Source organism: Lutzomyia longipalpis, chromosome 3, assembly GCF_024334085.1.
Source record: "Lutzomyia longipalpis isolate SR_M1_2022 chromosome 3, ASM2433408v1".
NCBI lineage: Eukaryota > Metazoa > Arthropoda > Insecta > Diptera > Psychodidae > Lutzomyia > Lutzomyia longipalpis.
Genome location: NC_074709.1, coordinates 5319294 through 5345336, shown reverse-complemented (window position 1 = coordinate 5345336; position 26043 = coordinate 5319294). Strand labels below are relative to the sequence as shown.

The 26043-nt window shown below is 37.1% G+C and overlaps 3 protein-coding genes across 5 annotated transcripts in view; all 3 read right to left on the bottom strand.

Moving 5' to 3' along the window:
* Positions 1–26043, bottom strand: part of LOC129791558 (trifunctional purine biosynthetic protein adenosine-3) — a 1078967-nt gene that overhangs the window by 407242 nt on the left and 645682 nt on the right. The window lies entirely within an intron of this gene.
* Positions 1–26043, bottom strand: part of LOC129791559 (potassium/sodium hyperpolarization-activated cyclic nucleotide-gated channel 3) — a 1048222-nt gene that overhangs the window by 517601 nt on the left and 504578 nt on the right. The gene's annotated exons all lie outside the window — the stretch shown is intronic.
* The window catches only part of LOC129791555 (methylcytosine dioxygenase TET), a 90522-nt gene that overhangs the window by 63498 nt on the left and 981 nt on the right, over positions 1–26043 (bottom strand). For all 3 annotated transcript variants that reach the window (XR_008750727.1, XR_008750728.1, XM_055829735.1), the window contains exons 2-3: positions 13489–15655; positions 11973–12113 (exon numbers count right to left, since the gene is read on the bottom strand). Coding sequence is in view for 1 of the 3 variants with exons in the window: in XM_055829735.1 (XP_055685710.1) it covers positions 11973–12113; positions 13489–14385 (1038 nt within the window). In the remaining 2 variants the exon portion in view is untranslated. The remainder of the gene's footprint in view (positions 1–11972; positions 12114–13488; positions 15656–26043) is intronic.

Sequence of the window (26043 nt, the reverse complement as noted above, 5' to 3'; positions counted from 1 at the left end):
TTTTAAATTTTTACGGCTGTTGAATTCCTTCCGGATCCATATAGCCATTATAATTTTAATAAATTAATCTATCTGTCTTTAAATTTTATCTCCGGATTTGGTTTTCTATTGAAAAATTGTATATAATGCTATAACCCTCACAAAGAATAAATTTTCCAAACTAAATAACCCCCCATCCCTTTTTCTTCCATTTTAAGCATTAAAATAATTCATTTTGACACCGACTATACCACAAAATTAGAAATGCTTTTACTACTCCTCCCACTAGTTAGGATTTCTCACAAAATCCTGTACACCAACTGCGAATCTTTCCTGACCCCTCAAATACTACATGTATATATAACATTTTCTCTGCATTTAGAAATTAAAGTGGTCAGGATGGCAATATATATGTATCCTCACTCGCCATCCCTGGTGCGAGTACATACAAGTGCGTACATGTGGTTGTAATGCGATGCTACGCGCAATGGCGGATATTTTCAACAGTGAAGCATAAAATGGGGTGGCGAGCACATAAATGCTATGTGCGTCGCTACATAGAAAATGCAGTGTTGGAAAAAGGAGCATAATACGGAGTGGCGTAAGCTCGTAGCAATGGTGGAAAGTATTGATTTTGTATTCAATGACAGTTTCTCTATATAGCTAAAATTTCATTTCCAAGCAGCATTTTCATGCGATGAAATTCACTATATATAGCTGGGAGTAGGGGGGTGGAGGGTGGGTGAGATAATGCGGTCCATGGTATTTGGATTGTAATTTCTTTTTCTTCCCCAAAATGATATAGAATTAAATCACACATTGATGATTCTCATAATCGATAATTCCCCAAAATCTGTACCCAATGGGCTTTCCCTCCTGGAAAATGCGCCCCCATCAGCAATTCATTTGTCCACACAAAGTGCCACGTCGGCGAATAAATTGTATGTGGAACTCTCCAAGGGGTGGAAAAGTGCGTACGAAAATGCAATTATGTGTGGGGAAGAGGGGGGCATAAGGATGCCCATATAGGGTCTTGGGGTGAAAGAGAAAGTGGTCGATGGGTTTGTGGAATCAGTGGGGTGCAACCCACATTTGAAGGGAGTAGGTCAACGGAATTGTTTTAAATTGGGGGATGATTTGCATGGAGATACACCCCCGAAAGAAGGGAAAGTTGTTTACTGAAATTTCCCACCTTTTCCCTCATTGCTCAATACCCTTTTTCTTTTCCACATGACACAACCCTTCGATGTTATTCAATGAAAATGTTTATAGAGATATTTTAGGAGGAAAAGTCTTTACAGATTTTTTTTCATTGACCTTTCTCTGCAAAAAATATGATTAATTTGCGTTTGAGAGATACAAAATGTTTGTTTTTTAATTTTGAGGTTATAAAGGGCGCTAAAAAGACGCCATTTTGGCAGCCATATTGAATTTGCTTCTAAATCATATTTCCTTGATTACCGAAGAGTTTAACGTTGTGGTAGTTCGCTAGCTTGCCTAGAAACTTAAGAGAAACTAAACATTGTGATATTTGAATGAACTTAACGGAAAATTTCAATATAAATTCTAATAAATTCATCGAAAAAAATGTAAAAACAGTCCGCAAGCACATTTTACCAACCCCGTGGTGCGGAATCTTGAGTATTTTATCTATACGAAAGCACCATAGAGTGTGTAGTTAAAAAGTTGAGTGAATTATATGGCATAGAGGAGAGAGTGTCTTATGTGCAGGTCTCCTATTTACCCCCTAGTACTGTGTAGTACATAGAGGCGCTATGGCAAGGAAATTGTGTACGAAAATCAACTAATACCAATACACTTTGGCTTGGGAAGAAAAATCGATAGTAGCGAAAGTGACTCATTCGGCACAAAACGCGCGCTCTACGAAACTTTTCCTCATGGACTCCCCTGCAAACCAGGACTCCGCTGGACTCCCGGTACGTCGTTCTTATTTTATTTTTTTTTTGTACATTTTATTTCGTCAAGCTACGTGGAAAATCATTCGCTTAATAAATTATGCATCATCCATCGCATATATTTCGGCAAGTATATAAGTTTAAAAATCAACCCAGCTGCTGAAGATTTTCCACAGCGCGCGTGGACCTTGAATGTGGACGTTGTACGGGGCAGGGGGGGGAGGGGAGGGAAAATTATGGAAAGTTGCGCTGAATGAAAAATTTATAAAACAATTGGTGACGAATAAATTTTGCAGAGGATGAATAAATTCACCAACTTTGTGCTTTTTCAACGCAAGACTTTTCAAGTGAAAACTTCTTGAGCGATTTGCTTCGTCAACTTGCGTAGAGTTGGGAAAATTTAGTTTAAAATTTTTACGATGAATTTTGAAATAAGAATCGTCTGGGTGAGTTAAGGAAAATTCAACAAATAAAAATGAATTCCTCCATCCAGAGAATTTTTTTTTCTTGAATAAATTTTCCAATCTTCAGCTTGATTTTTTTTAATCCAAATACATTCCTTGAGGAATAATCCAAACGCGTCCCAATGGACAAATTTTCCAGGATTTCCGTGAAAATTTCCGTCTATCCTTTTCTTTTGGGGATTCAGACACTTCTTAAATAACCCCCCACCCTGCAACCCTTGCTGTGTGTCCGAGGAAAAATTTCATGGAATGTGGAAAATTGTGAATTTGTAGCACAACTTTTGCTATTTTGTACGACAAATTTTCCACCTCTCCCTCCCCGGAAAATGCGTGTGTGTCGTTGACGTCTTATTTTTCCTTTTTTTTCTTGGTTCACCAAAAGGGGCTGCAGGGGGGTGAAACGGGAGAGTCCTGGTGCGGAAGAAAAGAATCTTGAAATTGATTTTAAGCATCGAAAGTGTCACAACCCCCATCGATTCCCATTTTACTTTACAATTTATCGCTTTTATGGTTTATTTTTAGTGTGTGGGTGGATGTCACACACAAAATCCACCCTTGAGAAATATTTTTATAGTTTTGCCATTTTTGTGGGAATTTTTTGAAGCTTTAAACCGGAGAAATTGCTGCAGAGAAAAAAAAACTTTAAAAAGCAAACCCAAAAGAAATCAAAATGGTTGCTCACATTTTAAAAGGGCAAAGACTAAAGGGCATGACAGAGATTGTCTGCTGAAATGCAATACGCAGAGTATAAAAGATATTTATAAAGAAATTAAACATAAACCTCGGATTTTTTTTTTCTAATTAAGCTCTCTTGTTTGGAAGAAATAAAACACGTGTTGGGTATTTTTTGTCCGTCAACGGATGAAACATAAACAATTTCCGTTTAAGGACATATTTTTCTGTCTCTGCGGCTGCACTGCCTCAACGCATTACAAGTTCATACCGTGAATTCTGTCAATTTTATTAATGGGAAACACAAACATTTTCATTTTCCCGCTACTGAGACGTTTATCTTCCACGGGGGATTTTTTTCTTGTTAATATTCCTCCTTGTGAAGGAAGAAAAAGCCGATGTGGTGTTTAATTAGGACGCTATGGTGATTGATTTTTCTGCCCTCTGGGGGAATTTAATTCTCATCTCCTTGTTCAAATTTCCCGAATGTCCGTTATTCGGTGGTTTTTTTTCATGCTCTTGTACAGCCTGAATTTTGATGAGAAGTGTCAACAAACTCTCCCATCTTTTAGCTGTAACAAATACAAGAAGCCTTTTTTGTGTTCACACGCGCCTGCAGCTGCCATCCGAAATGCCCAACTTCCTGATGCTCTCGCATTTTTTTCCTATCACACATTATAAATTTAAAAGCGTCCATAAAAAACAATGATAATCTGCTTTCGTTGGATTTTTAAGCATAGAAAAATTCAATTTTAATTTTATAAAATAAAATTCAAATTAATTTTTTTTATAGAAAATGTCCTGTAACACTCTGTGACATATTACAGGACATATTTCATAGAATCTTTGTTTGGTCATTTCATTAAGTTTTGTTTTGCCAAAAGAGCTGCCAATAAGCTGGAAAAGCTTTTGTATGTGATAAATTTTTAATACTTCCGCCGAAATAGTGTCGATTGATGGAATTGATTAAAAATTCTTGCATATCGTATTTATTAATATTTCTCATGCAGTCATAAATTTAACCTGATAATTAAATTCCCCCCTCTATGACAAAATTTTCACCTAAGAGAACGCTAGAGCCCGTGGCCGAGAGGAGTGTGCAAGATTACGAGGGAAATTCTGGCACGCACCATCATTAATTCCCCTTCGCGCGAAGCACAATGGGCCCAGAGTCTGGAGGATCTCTTCTTTCTATTATTCTCTCACCCACATTTTGTGTTTTGTACTCCACTTTTCCAATGGATTTGCTTCCCACAATACAATTTCACCGATTGGACTGTCCGCCGCAGATTGAAATAAATTCTTTCAGCAGCATTTTTTATGACTTCCTTCAATCTTTCGGCCCAATGTGAGAACATGGTGCGACTTTGACCCACAATATTAATGCAGAAATTGACAAATTTTTTTGCTGTAAAATTACTGAGAAATTTGCTGAATTTTTTTCTTTCTTGCTCCACAAATGAGAGACTCCTCAAGGTCCAATGTGAAAAGTTCTGTGGCGCGAGACAAAGGGGCTTGCCGCGAAATTGGCAACGAAGAAACACTGAGAGGAATATAAATTTCGAATGATCATGAATCCCGCCACTTAACGATCGCGACGGACGCTTCCAACATTTTTTAATGCGCCACAATTGCTTTGCAGCAATTTTTAAATCTAGACAATTAAAGAGAGTGCCTGTTCCACTCTGTTCACAGATTGAGTTTATTCTTTTTCACTTTGACTCCAAACATCCGCATTACGAGCCATATACGATTCTCATGGAGCCAACTCGGACAAATTGGAAGCTCTCACCGGAAGGAACAAAGGAACTATATACTAAAGTGACAAAAGCTATTTTAGCCTTCAAAGATGCCAACAAGAGTAATTTTATGTTGGAATAAATTGGTACAGTCAATTGAAACTTGTGAAAATTACAATATTGAAGTTCTCGAAAAGACTTTTAGGACTATTTTGTTGTTGAATATTTATTGGAGTTCGTTTAGAAAGTATCAAAAGCTTTTGATTTTGTTTGGTATAATTAGTAACGACTGCAGTCTAATAGTTTTTTTTCTCACTGTTCTAAAGTGGTTAACGTTTCGATCAGGAAAGGATCTTTTTAAGGACCTATGGCAAGAGATTCTTTTATATTTTTCGATTTTTCAATTAAACAATAAGAATAGAATGCCTTTAGGTAGATATAAAATGTAAAGGAATGATCCCAGTTACGTCACATGATATTCCAAGACGTCCAGGACTAACCAGGACTAAAAGAAATTAATAATTCATTGAAAATCTTCAATATTCGTAGCTTCAATGTGAAATAAAATGTTTCTAAAAGTATAAAGCAGTCACATTGAATTCTCAAAAATCCATAAATCTTGCATTTTATGGATTAGGATCTCCCCTCGTCTTCGCACGATCAAATTTCTCTCGATTGAGATCCTTTCATCGATGGCTTATAATTCAGCTGGCGCATGAAAGATGTGATTGATTCTGTGTGTATGTCGTGAGAGGGTTTCCTTTTTGCCTTGAATGTCATTTATCAAAGTCACTCACAGAGTGGTTCACACAGCCTTGGCTTTGCTGCTTGGAACTTTATTGGCACTTTATGGCCCTTTTGGGCACGACATCTTTGCCAATTCCCGCGCCAATTTGCTGCAACGCGATCTTCATGCGGCGTGACTCATGCGAAAAGCAAAAGGAACTGTTCGTTATCAAGGCGTCGGAGGAGCAATTGTTGCAAAGAATTAATACTGAGGCACACGAAAAATGCCATGTGTGAGCCACGAAAAGTATTTTATATCCTTCTTCCACACGCGCCCCGATCCACAATGTACATTTCCACATTTTAACATGTAAAATTCGTTACGGGACTGCATTTTCAGCTTTTATAGGTGCACATCTGTCGGGGCTCATGTTTGTACACCGACGGAGGATTTTTTTCTCCATTCTCTCTCGTCTCACCATCATTTTATAATACTCGAAAATATATAATATATATTTTATATCCACACACACACACACACACACATGAGAGCACAATGTGAGCATACAGAGACAAAAGTGTCCATTTTCGTGCATTTGAGCCCTATTGTTTGGGATCTGTCTGTGAAATGCGATGTGAAATTGAAACATAAATTACATACATTTTGAGCTCTCTGAAACTTGGCATATCTATTGATTAGAGAGCCACTCAATGGGAATATATATGTATGTGGAATATATATACTTCATCATTGATTTTTCTCTCTTTTTGTTGTTTTTATCTACCCAAAAAAAAAACACTCCGAAGCACCTGGAAGTCTCTGCATTTACTCCCTGTCGCAGATTCCCGTCAATTCTGCAACATTTCCTCAACTTCCGTCTTTTCGTGAGAGAAAACAAATAAAACTCTGCAGCTTTCTTGCGAATCTTCCTTTTTTTTCAACAATCACTCTCCTTTCTCTGGGATCAACCCTCCCCAAATTTAATGCATTTTTTGCTTCAGATGTGAATTAATTAAAATAAACTCGCTGTGGCGGCAAACACAGGGTGCATTAGTGGAGTGGTAAAAGAGAGAAAATAGGTGATGTATGCCTCCTGTTTTGGTTCGTCCGAAGGGTCGGGGCCTTAATTTATTTTACTTGTTTACCGGAGGATACTCTCTAATTTGATGTTATCCTTAAAATGGGCAAAAAAAATACCCCGAGACTCTCTCAATTAATTCCACTTTTTTTTTCCTTCTTCGCATGGGATGCATTAATCGGTCATTCAACCTCCTGTGGATGCTCCTCATGTGCCAACAAAATATGGAGATATTTGATACTCTACACAGACTCTATGAGCTCTCTTTTCCTCTCTCTCGAAGAGCTATATACCATTCAAGGATTCTTCTTTTCCTTATTCGTCTTAAGAGCATTTGTGAGGACTTTGAAGTGTAGTGCGGATTTTATGAGGATTAATCTCAAAGCAAGAATAGGCAACACAGATGGAAGAATCACAGCTAAAATGAGTCACGTGACTTTCCGAGACATAAGCTGTGACATTTTCTAATCACAAAAATAAAGCGAATTATTTAGAATAAAAGATTATTTATAGAAATCTTACAAGAATAAGTTTTGCTTCAGCAAAGCTTTTCTTATTAAGTTTAAAAAAAAACAAAAGAGTGACGTCACTCTTTGTGTTTTTTGTAGAAATCTTCTGCCTGTCCTACTAATTCCAGATGGAAAATCTCTTTGATGATTTCTTATTATTTTTGATCAACAATTAAGCTGATTTCAATTGATTTTATCGATTTTATCAATAAAGGATTTTCCAATGGAAAGACGCATAAACTCCTTTAATTCACTTTTATCTCTCATCTCTTAGCAATATCAACACACTACACTATACCAAATAGTGCTTCATTGAACCCAAAAGAATACCTCTTGTTGGTGTATCAATTGCAAATAGGAAACAATTGCATCTTAAATATCACTTCCGTATCATATCAAATTTATCATTTGATGCGGAAAAGACCAAATGAGACCACCTAAATTCCCATCGTGTGTATAAAACGTCTGGGAGGACTCCCAGGACGAACCATTGAGGATTTTTCTGTGCTCTTTTGTTGTCTTGTCTGTCTCAAAATGCCTTCAATGAAAACTTTCCGGTTCTTGAGTACCTGGGCTTTGGCTAAAGGAAAAAAACCTTCCCAATACTCATGATGCAAGAGATGAAGACCATTGGATCGTGAGAAAATTACCTTCTATGTGCAATAGAGAAAAATCCCTTGACGTTTGATGAAAGTAGGTAGTAAGAGAAGGAGAAAAAAAATCTCACAAATGATATCCTCGAGTCATTAATCCTGTGAACTAAAGTAAATAGAAAAGAGAGAGAATTTCAATTCGACAAGAAGCTATCTTGTCGTAAAATATTCTCAGTCTTGCTGGTTGAACAACCTTCCAAAAAGGGGTAAGACGTGCAGAAAAAAAGCTCACGCAGGGATTATGGGGATGGGGAAGTGTTTGGGAGCTTTTTTTTTTTTTTTAAAGAAAATAGAATCCAATTTCCATCGCAATTTCCTACGCGCAACTTCTCCGGGACATTTCATTTAATTTTTCTAGGGCTATCATCGCGTCATCGAGGTTGGGTGAAAAACCTCTAATTATATTACACCCCCATCTGGGCGCATCACCAACTTTTTCCCCAACCTTCGTGGGGGGTGGTCATGGAAAAAAAATATTCACAGTGAAAGAAGCCTTCGTGCGATGCTGTGTAATTTCTTTTTAAGTCCCCTTCCCCTTTAGAAAAACCAACCATTTTCACCGAAAACCTTCCAATCAATTTTCCCAATTAATTAAGAGGCAAGTAAGTGTTCATTAAAAAGTTGGCCTGCCACCGACCCCAAAAAGAGTTAATCACATGACTTGCGACTGATTATATTGGTCCGTCCGGATGAGGGTTGAACCATGATGAGAGAAAAGTGGGTGAAGGGCGAGAATATATACGGCGGGGGAATAATCGCAGGGGTTAGTTGGTTCTCAAAGGGAATTTTGCCCTCTATATCCGAATTATTTTCCATTGAAAATTACATCCTTTTTCCCCAATGAGCTGTCAATGGATCGTTTCTTGTGTAAATTTTCTAATACAGCAAAACTTAGGAGGATATGTGAAAATGAGATTTTCCTCCTTATCCACTTCGCTATTACCCCGTTTTCACCTTTTCATGACTTTGCCAGATATATACAAGAGATCGAGAAGAGAGATTGAGAAACGGGCGAAATATGGAGATACCCCAAACCACACAACACTCTCTGATCATCTTCATCCACTTTATGAATTTCCATCCACACCACCCACGGTAGAGTTGAGAGAGATGTCATTGATAGATTTTTTAACTTTCGAACATTTTTTTTTTTTGTGAAAATTATCCAAAAAGGACTTTATTCGATTTTGTAGTTAAGAAAAACTTTGAGAGTAACGAAATACATATTAGGGAAATTCAGTTGAATTTTATTTTTCCTTAATTTTTATCACTTTGCCATCACGAGAGAGAGAGAGAGAGAGAGGAAAATTGGACAAGCTGGAAGAATTATAAATAAGAAACAAAGTAGTTTACTCGTTTTGTATGGAAAAGCTCCTCATTCAAGGTAAAAATGGGGATATGTGTAACTTTGTAGAGATTTTTTAAAGATTAAGAAAAAACCATCAAACTTTCCTTTTTCCATTGGGACCAGCTAGAATGAAAATACCAAAAAATGCAAAGAATGACGTCACATTTTAGTTTTTTTGTCTCTTGAGGCATAAAGCTTGATATTTGACAAAAAAATTGACGAAACATTACCATGAATACTTCATGAAATTATTGAAGAGATAAAAGTACAATAGTGACGTCACTGTTTGCATTTTTTAACGAATTTTCACCGGATTTTCTCAGCTGATCCTAGAAGAAAACGAAAAATCTCTTTGGCAATTTCTTCTTATTTTTTTTTTTTACTTTCTACAAGATATCAGTTTCACAAAAATTTATTCAAATACACATGAGATTTATTCAATATAGAAGCGAATAAACTCCTTTAGAACGTTTTGAATATAAAACTAAACTTTATCTAATTTTATTCCGATTTTTCTCAACTCTGATATCGTAAATGCTACACGAAGACGAGCGAATCCTGTCTTTCTATATACCAAAGAAGAGCTCCTATTTACCTTCTCTGAATTATTATTTTAGATTATGGCGGAGGAAAGTTGAATGGGATATGCTCGAATATATAGAAAGAGGAGAGCAATTTGATGAAGGCTGCCATCTCATGGGAAGGAAATGCGGGACAGATAATTATTTTGTCGTTGCCTGCGTGGAATTGGATTAAAAACAAATTGTCTGATGCAGGAGACATCACATTTTACAGACGCGGATGGCAAAAATCTTCTCGGCAGAAGGTAAAAGGTGTGAATTTTTTTTTCTCCATCTTTTTTTTGGGATTTCTTTCAGGGATTTCCCGTGGAAGATGCCATTGATTTATGGATTGGGATGCGACAAAGCTGAAACGAAGAGAGGATACACACAAACAGGATGGCAAACCGACCAGCTGATGAGGAGTCCTTTGTTGCTGAAGGAGCAACAATAGTCGTGAACATGCGTTTTTGGCCATCAATGGTTCAATTGTTACATCTCTTACGGTTGTGTGCGTTCTATATACTCTGGAGTTTTTTTTCTGCCGAAGAAGAGAAGCGGATATTGTAATTTGAGATATTTTATTCGCGCCAATTTGAGCTGTTTGCTACATATATTGGCAAGTTCCGGGGATGTTGCGTTGTGGTGGCCCAGAAATGAGGCCATGCTCTCTGGGTAAAGGGTGCCAAAGGCCATAATTCTAAATTCCTTATCAGGGACATCATCGCAAGCTGCGCACGCTGCACACATTTCATCCATTCTTGGCTGCCACTGTGGTACACACAGGCAGAGGGCATACAATCAATCGTACAAATCATTGAAATAATACGCCTTGGAGACACAAAATCCATATCAAAGCATTTTATTTTCTCTCCGGGGACACATGGCAGGGACTTTCTGCACAAACATCCATCACTTCCACACGAACTGAGCCATTGTTGCCGCCATTGTCTCTGCGCAACAAAGGACTTGATCTGCGTCTTTGACTTTTCCACGCATTTCCAGTTTGAAATTGTTCAAAATTTTCAAACCAACTTTCCCAGACTTCGCGGGTGTGTAGAGAAAAAATCGAGCCATATGTGAAATGCGCGTATTTAAAAAAAAAATAAATGCATATAGGATATAACTATATAGTGTGTCTGACACAAAAAGGCCCCATATTTCAAAGAGAAAATGAAGAATTTTTCAATGTTTTGAGAATCATCACAAAACGATGAACTCCGGAGCGCATCTGTTGGTTTCAGCTGTTCATCGTGCAGCCCGATAAATTTTAGGTTTTTTTTCTTCTTCGTCATCACAACTGCCACAAAAGAAGCGTGTCAAATTAATCAAATTCTTATCAGTTGGCACAGAAAGAGAAGCGTGAAGATCCCCTTCCGGAAGAACATCTTGTGCTTCATTCAACCCTCTGTGCGTAATGTGGGTGCCAAAAGACAAACATTCGCGCCAAAAGGTGCAGGGAAAGAAATGTGATTGTAAAAGGGGTTTATCGGGGTTTGCTGACTTCACCGAAAGGTGCAAGAACTTCTTTTTGATATCCCAGATGGAGAAAAAAAAATTAGAAAAATTGTTTGGAATATTTTTAAGGGGTTTGCATTGGTGTAAAATTGATTTCTTTTACTTTAATTCTCATATTTTTTCGATCCTTTTAAGCAGAATAAAGAAGAAATATTTTTTTCAAAGAAAACATTCATTTTTTTTTCTTAACCAGTGACGTTTTGATTTATATAAAATTTAAGAAATATGTTGGAAAAATTTATGATTTATTTTCATTTTTTTTCTATGATGACTTTAGACTAATTTATAGGTAATCTAGACGATCTAGACACATTTTATTTATTAATTAATTATCCATTAAATAACTTGAAGGAAAAAGTGTTAAAATAAAATACACAATGGCAATTAATAACGAATAATTAGAGAAGAATACTCTTCTAGAACATCTAGAAAGAACTTCCTCGTCATTTCAAGGTGAGCCCATCATCTTCACACGATCGTCAAGTAACGATCTACTGGGCAAAATGGGCAGAGTGGGAAAAGGTGCGAGTATCATTTGGGAATGTGCCAAAGCGTGGAGACAAAGACTTTTGCCATCGCGTTTACCTATCTCACGATCAAATAGCGCGTTGGCACAACTGCCATTTGCTCTCTTTGGTATAGATGGCAATGTGATAATTTTAATTACTATTTAAATTTTTTTTTGGGATGATTTATGGGATGTTTGTGGGGCGGCGGTGAAAAAAAAATTGTGGTCAGCGGAAATAGAGTTTATCACTCACCGGGAGAAGTATATGGGAGAAATGCTAATTAAAATGTGCTAGACTCACCTTTTTGTCCGTTAACTTTTCGCAACGACGCTGCTTGCAAATTTGATGGCTCTTATCGTTCCTGCAGGGAGCACAGTCACCACAGTTGTCCTTTCTCTGGCACCCAATGCACTCTCCGCACCTCTTCCGCTTCTTCTTGGTCTGTACACGGAGAAAAGGTACAAGAAGAATTTTCCACCGTTAAGGAAAAACCATCAACTTTCTTTTTTTTTTATCTATTTTAGTGTCTCCACTGACGCCCAACTTTTAATGGAAATGGAAGCACTTTTGAATAATTTACTCGATAATAATTCAAATTAATTTTTTCCTCTCACCACGCTCGCTCCCATCATCGTACTTTTCCTTCCGGAACACACTCCTTGGGACCCAAAAAAAATGATGGTGAAAGATATTTTTTTTGGGCGAAAACACACCCAATTGTTCTCAAAAGACACAGGGCCCCGGAGAAAAGAGAGTGTGTCTCGAAAGTACGCAAAATATGTGAAAATTATTCATGAATAGATTCTGTGGAGAATAAGTGATGAGCTTTTAGGAAGTTTCGTGCTTTTTTCTCCTTCTTTCTCGCTCAAGGGATTTTCCCGCGCCAAATAGTGCACGGGGAAATTTAAACGTTCTGAACTTTTCTTTACTTCCTCTACCTCGATGGGAAGTTTGTCATGTAAGCTGTGAGACATAAAGATTTGGTTTTAAAACCACCATTTAGAATGTCTTCCAAGAGTTGAAATAATAATTTAAAAAAAAATCCTTTTCAATAATTTAAGATAAAAAAGCTCTCTGTGGATTTTATTCTAAATAAATTGGCAAGGAATCTATTTTATGTCTAAAAGACTTTGTTGAATGATATTTTAGCCGGAGAATTTTATAGTTTCTTTAAGAAAATTGTTAAATGAATCTAAGGATAAAAGTGTCCTATTTCAGGTCAAATTAAGATAATTTAAAGAAAAAATAGAAAATTTGTTTGGGAGTTATATTAGAAATTAGAGGAGAGTGGTCAAATAGTGAAAATTTTAAGGAAAGGCCATTCACAAAACGTTTGAAAAAAAATTTAAGCGAGATTTCAAAAAGAAAAGTGAAAAATTGTATTGTATTTTTTTTCTGACGTTAAGGATTTGTTTTTCAAAGCTTCCGGTGTTCGTCAGAGGAAAAGCAGCAATTTAAGCCAAAGCTTTCGGCCCTAATAGTGGGCCTTCTTCAGTGGCCATGTGGCATAATGTAAATTTATGTTAAAAAAAAACCTATGTTAAATGTTTTAATAAACGTGTCCTTTCAGCCACTGAAGAAGGGCCTCTTCAGTGGCTGAAAGGACACGTTTATTAAAACAAACGATTTTAGGGCCGAAAGCTTTAGCTTAAATTGCTGATTTTCCTTGGGTGAGCGGGAGTTTCCTCTGACGAACACCGAAAGCTTTGAAACAGTGAAAATTGATTTCATCTCAATCGGTCAAAGCGTTTTTGAGAAACTTTTTTGCCAAACAGATAGACTTTACTTTACGTATTGATATTAAAGTAATAATTACCTGCTTCTCATTTGTGTCCTCACTACCATCCACCATACCCATGGAACCCATTGGGCTCTTGAAACTAGCTGTACTGGACACAGCAGCCACTTGCCCGGAATTAACATCCCCCAGTTCCATTGCACTGCTCTCGGACTCAGCACTGGACTCCAGGGAACTAGCGCGAATTTTTCTGCGCTCTTTCTTCCTCACATCACACCGTGTGGGTGAGGATGTCTTTGTTCCGGGAGTACCTTTAGTGCTTTCGAACCCATTGTCAAGAAGTGGATTCTGGAAGTTGCTGTGATGTAGCCCATTCTTCAGGTCAAAATTTGCAGGCTCATTCTTCAGCACTGTCACGACATTTTGACTGGGAAACGTCGCAATGGGCTGATAGAGTTGAATGTGACGCTCATCGAGGTACTGCTGCTGAATTGTTGGTATATCCCTAGCTTGGATAGGTGCTGGCACAAGGGGGTAGGTGCGTGTATTGACAGCTGTTAGTGTATGGAAGCTAGGACTAGGAAGAGTAGTTAGTCCCGTCTGAAGGGGGTTAATGGGGGTGAGTTGTGTGAGAGAGCCATTGCCGGGGGATGCGGATGTGGGTGAAACGGGCACCGGCACGGGCTGTGGTAGGCTAGGTTCGGGCACCAGTGGTGGGTCCGAGTACGTGTGAAATTGACTCTGGAAAGATGGGAGCTTCGAGAAGGGCTCGAACCCTTTATCCTTGGAGTCCATCTCCCAGGGCCGCGTATAGTTGCTGGCTTGCTGGGAACCAATGACGTCCGTGTTGATCGTGCGATCACCACGCTCGTAGTATTCCCATGAGTTGGGATCTAGGTCGTTGGAGAAGTTTGTGAATGAGGGCAAACTATGATCGGCGTCGTCTGCAGTCGTAGCGCTCATCATGGATGCCATGCTACATCGCGATCGCGTCTAGACGACATTTTCGCGCCACATCGGAGATCGTTCGTTAATTTAATTATTTCTTTATTTTTTTTTAGCTTTATAATTTCGTCACCAATTTACACTCACACTCTTCGAGATAACTCTACACACTAACACAAAAATTTGTACTCCAGTGTCTCTAAAGTTTGCGATCGAGGTAGAGAGATTATATAATTTTCTTGTGATCAAAACTGGCACTCACAAAAAAATTTTTCTTTTATTTATTTTTTTGGTTGCGAACTATACTTTTGCTGTCGAGAGGGAGGTTACGTCCTCAGCAGTTTAAAAAAAAAATAATAAATCACTTTTCACACTAGTTTATTAAAATTTCTTGAGTTTAGAAAGGGCATTCGGTTTTTATTTAAATTTATAAATTTTCTGTTTTTTTTGGTTATTTGTTGATTTGCTCACGTTTTCTTTTAAAATATCGCTTTTTTTTCAATTTGGTTTATTAGAGGTAACTTTCAATATAAACTCTACTTCTTGTTTTTTTTTTGTTACGATTACTTTATGGGCACATGAATTGATTTTGTATTGATTTTTGTTTATGTCAATTATTTTACTATTTTATCTTGTAAAAAATTTTTACATTTGAACACTTTTTTCCTATTTTGTAAATATTTTCTTTTGTACTGATTTATCGGACACTTGAGTTACTTTTTTGTGTGTGTTTTTGTGATTTTTTTGTTGTTGTATGTAGAAAATATTTTTTTTTCCTCCTGTTTTCCCTCTCAAACCAATTTTAATACTGAAAATTGAACCATTGGAAAATGTTGTGTGTGATATGAAATCAATATTTTGTGCTTTCTCCACCGTTCTACTTTTTTTCTATACATCGAAAATATTATTGCGTGGAAATTTTATTGTCCTCTTTCTCGCAGAAAATGGTGTAAAATTTATTTTTTATTTTTTTGGTTTCAAATCAGACTTTTGCGATTTTCCCTTCTTCTTTGTCACACCGAAAATTATTATTGAGAGAAATAAATTGAATGATTAAGTTCACTTGAGAATGTCAATTAGAAAAAAAGGTTCCTTATTTATTTATTTTTTTTATTAGAAATTTCAAAAGATTTAATTGTGTTTTATTATTAGAGATATAAATTAGTGAATAAATAAAATAAGTTAGGGGTAATTACCGCGTAATTCTTTTTTATACACTATGTGGTTTTTTTTATTAGAAAGAGAATTTAATTTTAATGCTTTGGTTACGTTCCTATATGGGATGAAAATCCACCGGCATCTGTAAGAAAAAAACAAGAGAGAAAAAAAAAGCATTTAATGGAAAAGCCTTTCAACCATCATTTAGGAGAGAGGCAAAAATATGGGGAATGTGTAATAAATATAAAAATAATAATTGTCTTCAATTTCGGATATTTCCACGCGCATTCGTTGGAATATAACTTTTTTTCTCCCTCCACCTCCTCCTTCTGACAGGATTCCATATCACCGGAGTATTGATTGGGGCCATTAATCACAAAACCATTAATTAAAATAAATGACAAATCGAAAAAGGCCAAACTGACTAATAGAACTGGGCAATATTGGCATTTGTACGCTCGCCTTTCCTATACTACCCTCACCATCCTTTTCGATTTATTCGCTCACACGCACACCCTGGTGGCCCTTTTTTCAATTACTTCCACCCACCACCACCCTCCATATTGGAATCATACGCGTAAGCTTTTTTTCCAGGGCTCTCGCATTATTATCCAACGTACACATCTCTCTGTACATATTTACTCTCGATTCACTGAATATTTAAGCAATATTTGCACTAAGCGACAAATGTGCTGCTCTAATTGGAAATCTCCATATATATGAGAAAAATTATTCACATTTAAACGAAATATCAAACGTGTGTGCATTTGAAATGTCAAGGATTTGACATTTGGAGGATATTTGTCGTTTTCATGACACTTACAAACGTCATTGGATTTTCTAACGTTTATTAATTATCTTGTTTTGTTTTGTTTTTGTATTATTTTGTACTGAAAATGAAGCTGGTTTGTATATTTGTTGATTTCTTATTTATGTGAATTTCTAACGTTTGACGTTTTTTTCTAACAATTGACGTTTATTGAACCATTTGAAATTTTTATAATTTTGACATTTATTGTGACATTTTAACGTTTTTTTTTTAAATATATTTTGACATTTGTTCAAAACGTTCAATTTCAGACATTTGACGTTTTTTGAACGTTTGAAAATCCTTATTCTGTAATATCTATTGTTCTTTTTTTAACAGTAAATAATTTCTTTTGACTTTTAAAAAGAGCTGGACTGCCTGAAGTTTTAGACTAATTTTCGATATTCTAATTCCCTTCCATGGTTACGCATAAATTTAAAAATATATATTTATGTATTCATAATATGAAAAATCCAACGCATATGGCGAAGCTTTTTCACAACCATTAGATTTGGAAAAAAATCCCCATCTTTGGTGTAATTCAACCCAATTATCTCTTGAGCAGACAGAAAACCCTCAACGGAACAAAGAACTTATAGCAGCAGGAAAGAACGAAGCTTCTAACCCATAAAATCTTCAAAATCATCCTCTTCATGCTAAAGCGTAACTTTCAGCGTCTGATTCACCTTTTCACAACCCCTCGAGAGTCTCTTGAGGGTCCCATGTGCTAGTGGTGTGGCAATATATTTCCATTGGGTGCATTTTCAATGACGAAAAATGAGCCTTTTGGGGAGGATTAGAGGAGGTACAAGCGCGAGAGATACTTTATCAGGATTAGAGGAAAACATTAACAGCCACGCATAGCAGATTGTCCTCAATGGAGTGCCGAGGAGTTAATATTATGCTCCCCGGGCGGCCTGAAAAGGATTGACTATTGCCACAAGGGAAGATGAATTTGTTGGTTTCTCTCACACTTCCGGGGCAGCATTGCCACATTGAATGGCTTGGTGAAGTGAAATAAAAGAATGAAAAAAAAATCCACCTGCCCCGTCCTCGCCACTAAAGTATTTGTGCTATCCGACCTCAAGTCCCTCAAGTTCATCGCCACTGAAATTTCATATATAGCCGATTTGAGTTCAAGGTTTCACGGCTTTTCCCGCCTTTTTTTCTTGCTCCAAAAACCCCCCAGGCAGTACACCCTCACAGCAGCTTCATCCCCCATCCCCTAAAAGACAGCGTCACCCTTCAATTGACACGCTATGCCCATGTTTTATTCATAGAGCGCGCACACTTTCACCTCCCGCAGACTCCGCATTTCGCGAAACGCGAAAATTCCGGAAGGATCGGGAGTTATAGCAACAACAAAAATTCCTAAAAAAAAGGACTTTTGTGACATTTCACGTGTCACATTACAAATCGAGGGAAATATGAAGACGGCGGATGATTCCTTCTGGGACACACACACATAATGGATTGCCTGTTAAAATTCAATATCAAACTCCACTTTGTGTCACCTTTCAAGGAAGCTCGCTAACATATATAGGGATTCTAAGTTCATCACGCCATGGCACAAATTCCCATCTAAACAGACAGCTCTTGGATTAACAATATAAATTTTATATAATAAAGAGAGAGATTACAATCTCAAGGAAAGTTTCTTTAATCTTTAGTTTGATGAGGGAGCTACGTAATGTATCATTTAATAGTGTCTCAAAGGGTTGGAAAATTATAATGTTGTTGTACAAAAATGAGTCAAAACTTATATATTTTTTATTTACAAATCTTCTTGAAACTGCAAGAAGAATTTTCACCGAACTTTCCGAACTTTCGATCACAAAGAATTTTTCCTAGACCGAACAACACCCAATTTCTGACCAACCTATCGAATTTTCTCCTCTTTCAATAAAATACTTCATTGATGAATATTTGGTCTCCTCGTCTCCATAAATAGGTACATTGATTGAGAACTTTCTCCGTCACTTTCATAACATTTTCTAAGAAATCTCTCAAAGCTCACAGGGACCATTAAATTTTCCTTTCACCACCAAATACTCCCAGAAATCGAAATTCAACCCAAAACTTCATCAATTCGGATTAAAATCTAATCCTTCTTTGGAAAGAACCTTCAATTTAGTCGGGGTTATTGGCACACGGAGGAGCCTCGAGATTTAAGGATAGTATATAGCAAAATTTTCAATGTGCTGAAAATTCACACGAAGAAGAAGATAGAATTTTTAGAAGCTGCAAAATCCATCCATTCGTGAGTGTCGTGTGGAAAATTTCCTTTTTTTTCTTTGCCTTTATGGGTGACGTTAGTTGCTTTGACGCCACTATCACTGGCGTGTTATATTTCTTCTTTTTTTCTCTGGCGAAGAATGGCAGGAAGGATGGAGGAACCCATTCACAGCAGATTGCCATCTCCGGCCTCAGCATGTACATAGCAATATTCCGGGCGAGTGAATCGCACAGATGCGTCAGGGAAAAAGGAACCATATTACAGGGAGGTATGGGTGGATGATTGAGGCGAAGAAATGGTGGGCTATGGCACTATATATGCGAAAAATATGAGAATATATACGGTGGTCTTGCAAAATTTCAACTCCCACCACCCGCAGCAGCGCCGAGGGGGTGGAAATTCGAGAATATGACATATTTACTCGCACCCTCGAGCGAACAACATATAAATGTAATAACGCCAAGCTTCCTCACTCAAGTTCTAGAAGATACTCTCATATGGAAGCAATAATAGCGCCAAGGTGTTTTATGGGATGTCTTTTGAATATTTATATTCGTTCGCTCTGTGGCAGCCCACGGTGAGAGCTTTAAGCTCTGCAAATAATGACGATATAGCTGCGGTACCGCCTTTTATTGCAAAACACCAACCCCGTAGACAGTACTTGATGTTTCGCCAGTCAATTCCACACTGTGTGGTGCGATATTTAATGTAATTTTTATGAACCATTCAAGTGCGAGTGAAAGCCAACATCACAGCTTTCTGGGAGAGGGAAAAAAGCTCCGAAATAAATTTGGATTTTTATGAATTTGGCTTCTGTGGTTGGTGTGGAAAAAAATCTGCAAGAATAGGGTGGGATTTGAACCTCGCATTTTTGCTTATGCTAAAATCAATCATTCAAGGTAAAAAAAAATAAACCTCTAAAGAATAAAAGAGCTTTCTTCTCTTTTTTTTCTGACTGTACATCATCCAAAAATTCCAATATTTCCTTATTGAACGCTGGATCTTCCTCTTGTGCCGAAAAAGCATCTTTTGATGTTACCAGGAAGCTATGGAGAAAAATTTATTCGCCTGCATGAATTTTTATCATTTCACGTGGCATCATATATTTTGCCTTTTTATCCAGCCTACGAAGCGTGTCTATAGTTTTCCGCCAACCCATGAACTTTTCCACTCTCTCACACACTTTTCCAACCCCCCACATACGCACCCACCCCCCATGTCTATTTCGTGTCGTTTGAGCACACACAATGCCAGGGAATAGCGTATGAATTGCTTTTTTCAATCCACGCATGTTTTATCATCTTCTTGACTACAGAAACGTGTCGTCGTTGTTCCACCACCCCCGCACATAGCTTCCATCCTATACGTTTTATTTGATGACGACGAGATCGCTGAATTGCACCTCAAACCACCACTTCACACCACCCGTCCCATGAAGAAGAAAAAAAAAACTCCTCGATGTCTCTCCGTGTGTGCGCCACTCTATAAGGATGCTACGTCAGAGCCGTGAGGTGAATAGTCGATTTTTCCATATATCTCTCCTCCGTACCTTGTCGTCCTGGGCACAGACAACCCACCTCACGTGCGCTCTGGGAGAAAATCAGAGCATAGAGCTTCAACCCCTGGGTAAGAGGGAGCTCCCCGTGCGCACACTTGCCGTCTTGCCGCTGAATATAAATTATTCTTTTTTAAATAAATTAACAATTTTTCACATTTTTCCCCATGCAGAGCTTTACGCGCGACAAGGTCCCTGGGAATGATCGCGCGAGGGTATACAGTATGTGCATTAAAACCGCAACAAGAAAGCACCACCAGAGCAAATTGAATTACTCTCCCATCCTAGTTCACGTGCTTTCAACGCAATGGGGGTGATGCGAGAAATTTCGTGCAGGGAAAATATTGAAAATTTCCTCTGGGAAAGCACACAGGAATATCTCATGAAAAACTATAGGAAAGGGAAGCTCTTGAAGGAGCTGAAGGAAATGCTTGAAGAACAGGATTAAAATCAAGATGAGAATTTTTTGTGTGAAACAAATCAAGAAAATAAAGATAGGAAATAATGGGAAAATAGATTTTTTTAATTGAAAATTACGTAGGTATTAAATAATATTAAATTAAATCCTTATTTAGTTCAAAACAAGGTTCTGAAAGTTAATTTTAAAAAAACTAGGAAAATTTTTAAAAGTTAACTTAAATTGTATAAAAATGGTAAAAAAATTGTTTATATTTTATTTAAAATCGAATGGTTTCGGTTAAAGTAACAATTTTAGAATTTTTTATTTGAAATTTAGTGGAAATTGTTGAATCATTCAATTTTACAGCTAAAAAATCATCCCTTATTTAAGCATAAAACACCTAAATGTGTTGAGGAATCGTGTAATCTGCCCGGAAGCAATTGGCTGCGAATATTGCAATGTTTGACACACAATTGATAATTTTTGTGGGGGAGTCAGCCCAAGTGAAAGGAGAGGGTGCCAAAAGGAGTTTCCCCTCTCTGCACATGCTAAGCGAATGAGTGAAAATTTCCTTCTCCACAATCATCATTTGTACGGTACTTTGTCATCCCGTCGTGGAAATCCGAGGGGTTTACAAGTGAGGGTGGTGAATTGGGTGGAAGACATAGCCGGCAATCCCACACAACATAATTCCTCCGTCAGTGTCTCCCTTATGAAATTTCTACACACACAGAGAGGGGGGACAATAACCTACTTCCGAGGGTGATTTTGTCCCAGGTAATGGTCGCTCAATTTCCTCCCCAGAGGCTCTCTTAGCTACATAGAAGGAGCTTCTTGCACGACATGGTCCGTCGGTTGTGCTGAAAGACAATTTTTGCCATGCCAAATGTGCGCTTTGAAAGTTCCCAACAATTTGAGCCAGCAGAGTGATGAATTGGCGACTTCCCGAGTAAATGGGCAGATGTTGCGAAAAAGTGTCGCGCCGGAGAAAATAAGGCTCCAAGGAGAGAAGCCAACCAAGCAATTACCAATTATATCCTCTGTGTGTGCACAAAATATCCATACAATTTATGCTTGACATGAATGAAATTTTTTTGTATGTTGTTGCGCCCTGTCCTCCCATATAGCTTAAAGATGTGATAATAAAACATAAAAATTAATTACCGCCTGTAATTTATTTAATGCGCCAGAGAGACAACAATTGGTTGGGTAGTGAAAGAGGCGCGCGCGAAATATAAGAAAAATAACATTGAATTAATGGTTTGAGTGCGAAATTGATGTTTATTTCGTTTCTTTTTTTTTCAGGAGCTTCAGCATACAAAAAAATTCCTTCGTGCCACTTCTTTTATTCCCAAAACACCATCCCCCAAAGCTACTTTCTTGGCCCACCACCACTAAATATCGCACTCACAGAGCGTGGACTTCCTCCTTCCTTGCGCGCCTCCCTCTAGCCCACAAGTACGCGCACACTTGAGAGATTCCACCGAAAGATACAAAAGCAATGTGAAGCAATAATAACGAAAACGAAATAAAAATAATTCATTTAATAACACAAGCGAAGCCACCGAAAATGACAACGAGGCTACCGCACATCTCGCATGTTTCGTGCTTTTTTGCAGATGCGGGAGGGATGAGAAATAGCCGCCCCATTGGAGATGGAAATCTTTTTAATTGTTTCGACTCTTGCGAGAGGACTCTCTTGCCATCCACCCAACCACCCCCCCGGGAATGATATCTCCCGCACGAGCTGCTCTATTGATTTTTGCGAATAATACACCATAATTTTTGCCCATACAACCACCACAGAAGGATATTTAAGGAGGCACAAAAGACTCTTTGTGTATGGCAGGAGGATTTTTTTTTCTATAGCGAGGGGTGAATTTTTATTCCTATCTACATTCACAAATTTTTATATATAGTTTTAGATATTATTTTTTTTAATAAAATCAAGACAAGCTGGAAATGATTTATTAATTTTATTTGAACAAAAAAAATCTTTGGGATCTTAAAACTTTCCATTTTGTGCTAACAATGATATAAGAGGGGCTGCATGAAATTAAGGTTTAATTTAAAGGATCTCGTAGCTATAACATGGAGCCAGAGAAAGTATATTTTGGTGTCTAAAAGAACTCAAAAAAAATTCTGGCAGTTTTGAGTTTTCTTTAGAGTTTAAAAGAATTTAGTTGAAGGCTAAAAATTAGGCAAAATTAAAAAATAAGTTGGATATTTCAACGTTAAAAAATTAGAACGTTATAATAAATGACAAACTTTAAAAACGAATATTAGATAAGAAACATAAAAGCAAGAAAATAAATAAGAATTTTTAAAAAAGAATCGTCTACCCTTAAAAAAATCGTTTAACGATAGAAAAGAAACGTCAAACGTTAGAATTGAACAAATAATTGGTTTAGTAATCTGAATTTTCAAAAACTCCGGCTGAGGTTGTTCTTTTACACTAACTTTTAACGTTTTTTAACTAAATAAAAATATTATTTGGTTTTCTAAAAATAACCCCTTAAATGAACTCGATTTACTCTCCTACCGCTCATACCTATGCCTTAACTATGTCTTTATTAAATTTAAAATAAAATTAATACTTTAACAAAACTTCACATTAAGTATCTTAAAAGCTTTAAAAGCTCCAAATTTATCTTCACTTCCCAAGTTTTCTCAAATAGATCATTCCGTGAGTACAAATTGTAGCTTCTTGGCCCCTCGGTGTGGGTGTTGGAGAAACCGTGTGCCATCCCCCCGCAAGAGAGACGAAAGACCAAGTTGTAAATTGCAATTTTATACGAAAATGAATCAACAATAAATTACAAATGCGGAGCATGGTTTGAAAAGCTTCCGAACGTGTGGGTGGGCATACCCCCCCAAACGGCACGTGGAGTCTCTCTTGCCCGAAAGCTTCGCACCCCCCCCCTCTGCCTGCCTGTGCACGCTCGAGTGGTGCTGAGAGTGAAACTTTTTCCGGATTCACACACACACACAGAGGCCAAAATTCTCCCTCGAGACATCCGGCAGAAGGAAAAAGCCGCCCCCCATTGACTGTGTGTGCGGTGAGAGAGAAAGGACATCGTGTGCTGTGTTGGTATAAGCACACACCGAGGAAAGTGAAAGACCCGACGGGGAGCTTTTTTTTTGAAGGGTGGTGGTGGGCTCAGTGCGCGCGAAAAGACACATCAACAGACCCACAAATGAAGCGCGCCAAATATAGATGAGAGAGCACTCTCGGGCCCCCAATGGGGGTGGTACACACACACACCATGCCGGGAGAATGTGGAGCTTTTATAAATAGAAACACCAAACCGAAAACAGAAGTAGGACGGAAAGTCTGAACTTGAACTCTGACGGTGTCGTCGGAGGGTTCGTGCCGAACATTTTGTCTTTGCTATGAAGAGATGATGTGGCATGAATCACATGCTCAAATGAAAAAGCCACCCATCCCCCAGAGAGTGTGGGTGGGGATTACTTGGGGGTGGATGTAGCAGTTCAATGCGGACAAATCGTCCAGGAAAGCGGAAGCAACAAAAAAAAACTTTGCTATCTAAAAGAGAAAACTAAGAGGCGGTTATGGGGGAATTATGTACAAAATGGGGAATCTTCCAAGGCATTTTGCAAAGAAAATTTCAAGATAAATGATTGTGAAATTGTGAAGCTAATATCTAAAAATATTTAAAAGAAAATTTCTGATAAATTCTATTTTAAAAGATTCAAAAATTTCATTAGCTTTCAGTTAGAAGTCATATAATGGTCGTAGTAAAGTCAGAATTTAGTCATATTGTATGTACCTTTATGAGAATTCTAATCTACAAAACTTGTCTATCAAAAAGGAATTTATGATAAGTTTTAAATCTTTTTAGACCATTAAATAAAATCTGATAGAAAAAAGAACTCGATTCTGACAAAAATTCTTTTCTGTTCTTTCAAATAGAAAGCTTTAAGATTTTTACAGTTGGTGATTTTTCAATTGTTCTTTTCAAGTTATAAAAAAAATACAAATTTTCTTGAAATCCCTTTTAAGTGAAAAGGGATTTTCACTTAAAACACGATTAAGAATCAAAGTGTCAAAATCTTGCAGGATTTTTTAAAAATAGAACACAGGAATTGTAAAATCTTTTTAGGAACTTTTTAAATGATTTTTAGACCAGTAAATATTTTAAATCTTTGTTTTAAAGCGTAGAACGTTTAGAATCTTCAAAAACTCCCAAATCTGCCTTTTAAGAATAGAAAGATTTCATATACAGAATCGACCCTATAATTTTAGCACAGTAATTTGTGCTTATTGGGAAGCTTCTAATTCCTTCTTTTTCTATCAATTATTAGAAACTAATTAAAAACCGAGGAAAAGTCTTGTGTGATGTGTGTACCTTCGCAAAAATTCCACACAATATGTATTGCTCCACCACAGAATTGCTCTTAATTGCTCCCACCTGGATTTCAGGTGAAATGTGAGAGATTCCCAAGAAATACCCGAATGGGAAAACTTATCAATTCCTCAGACAGCGTACCTCTAGATTTTTTTTTTCTAATGTGGCTCTTTCGCTCTCTCTTTCACCGTGTTTTGCCTTTGTTGTGTTACGTTGGAAATAAAATCAATAAAATGGTGTTTTTACCTTCGATATATTGTGTACTATTTCTCCGGCGAAAGTTGTGTATGGGGGCGCACATTTTTTTTGTGCCAAATGAGAACTCCCGAAAATTTTTACAAGGAAAAAAATTCAGGGAGAAAGAGCGTCGGGAAATTCAATTGAATTTCATTTCTCATCGATTTTCGTCACTTTGACAACAAGAGAGCGAGAAAATTGCGCGCGAGCGGGGAGAATTGGAAGAAAAACAGAAATAATTTTTCTGAAGAATATTTTGTGTGCGGGGATGAAATGGAAAATTAGGAGATATTTTCATTTCCCGTCCGTTATTGTTTTATATATATACATACATAGGTATAGAATTTTTTCCCTATTCCGTTAAGAAGCAATAATTCGTTATGTACACATGGTGGATGATTGCTCTTGTTCTTTTCTTTTAGCAAAGTGGTTTGAAAATGAAAAAAAAATAAAATAAAAAAAGGAAAAATTAAGAAAATATTTGAGAAGAAATATTTGAAAAGATGTTGGTTGGGAATCAATAAATTGCTGACTGGGTGGATTAGAGGTAAATAATTTATTTCTAAATATTCTTATGAGATGAATTTCAACTAGAATTTATAATAAAATACTTCTTAAAATAAATCCACCAGAGTTAAATGCTTGTGATATTTGAAAATTAGCTTATCTCCCAATGGAAAGATTTCTGCAAATCCAACGATTTATTTTTCTGTATGTGTGCTCTACAAAATGAACTTATTATCAGTTTTTACAATTTTCAAAACAACTTCGTGTTTGTGGAGTAAAATTCTTATATTTATTTTTTAAATGGTTTTTTTTAGTACAGCTCTACATAATTTTAAATAAAACTAACATTCTTCTATTTTTTTGGAAGTTATGAAAAAAATAAACCCTCAGCAAATTCCTTTATCCTTAAGAAGCTTT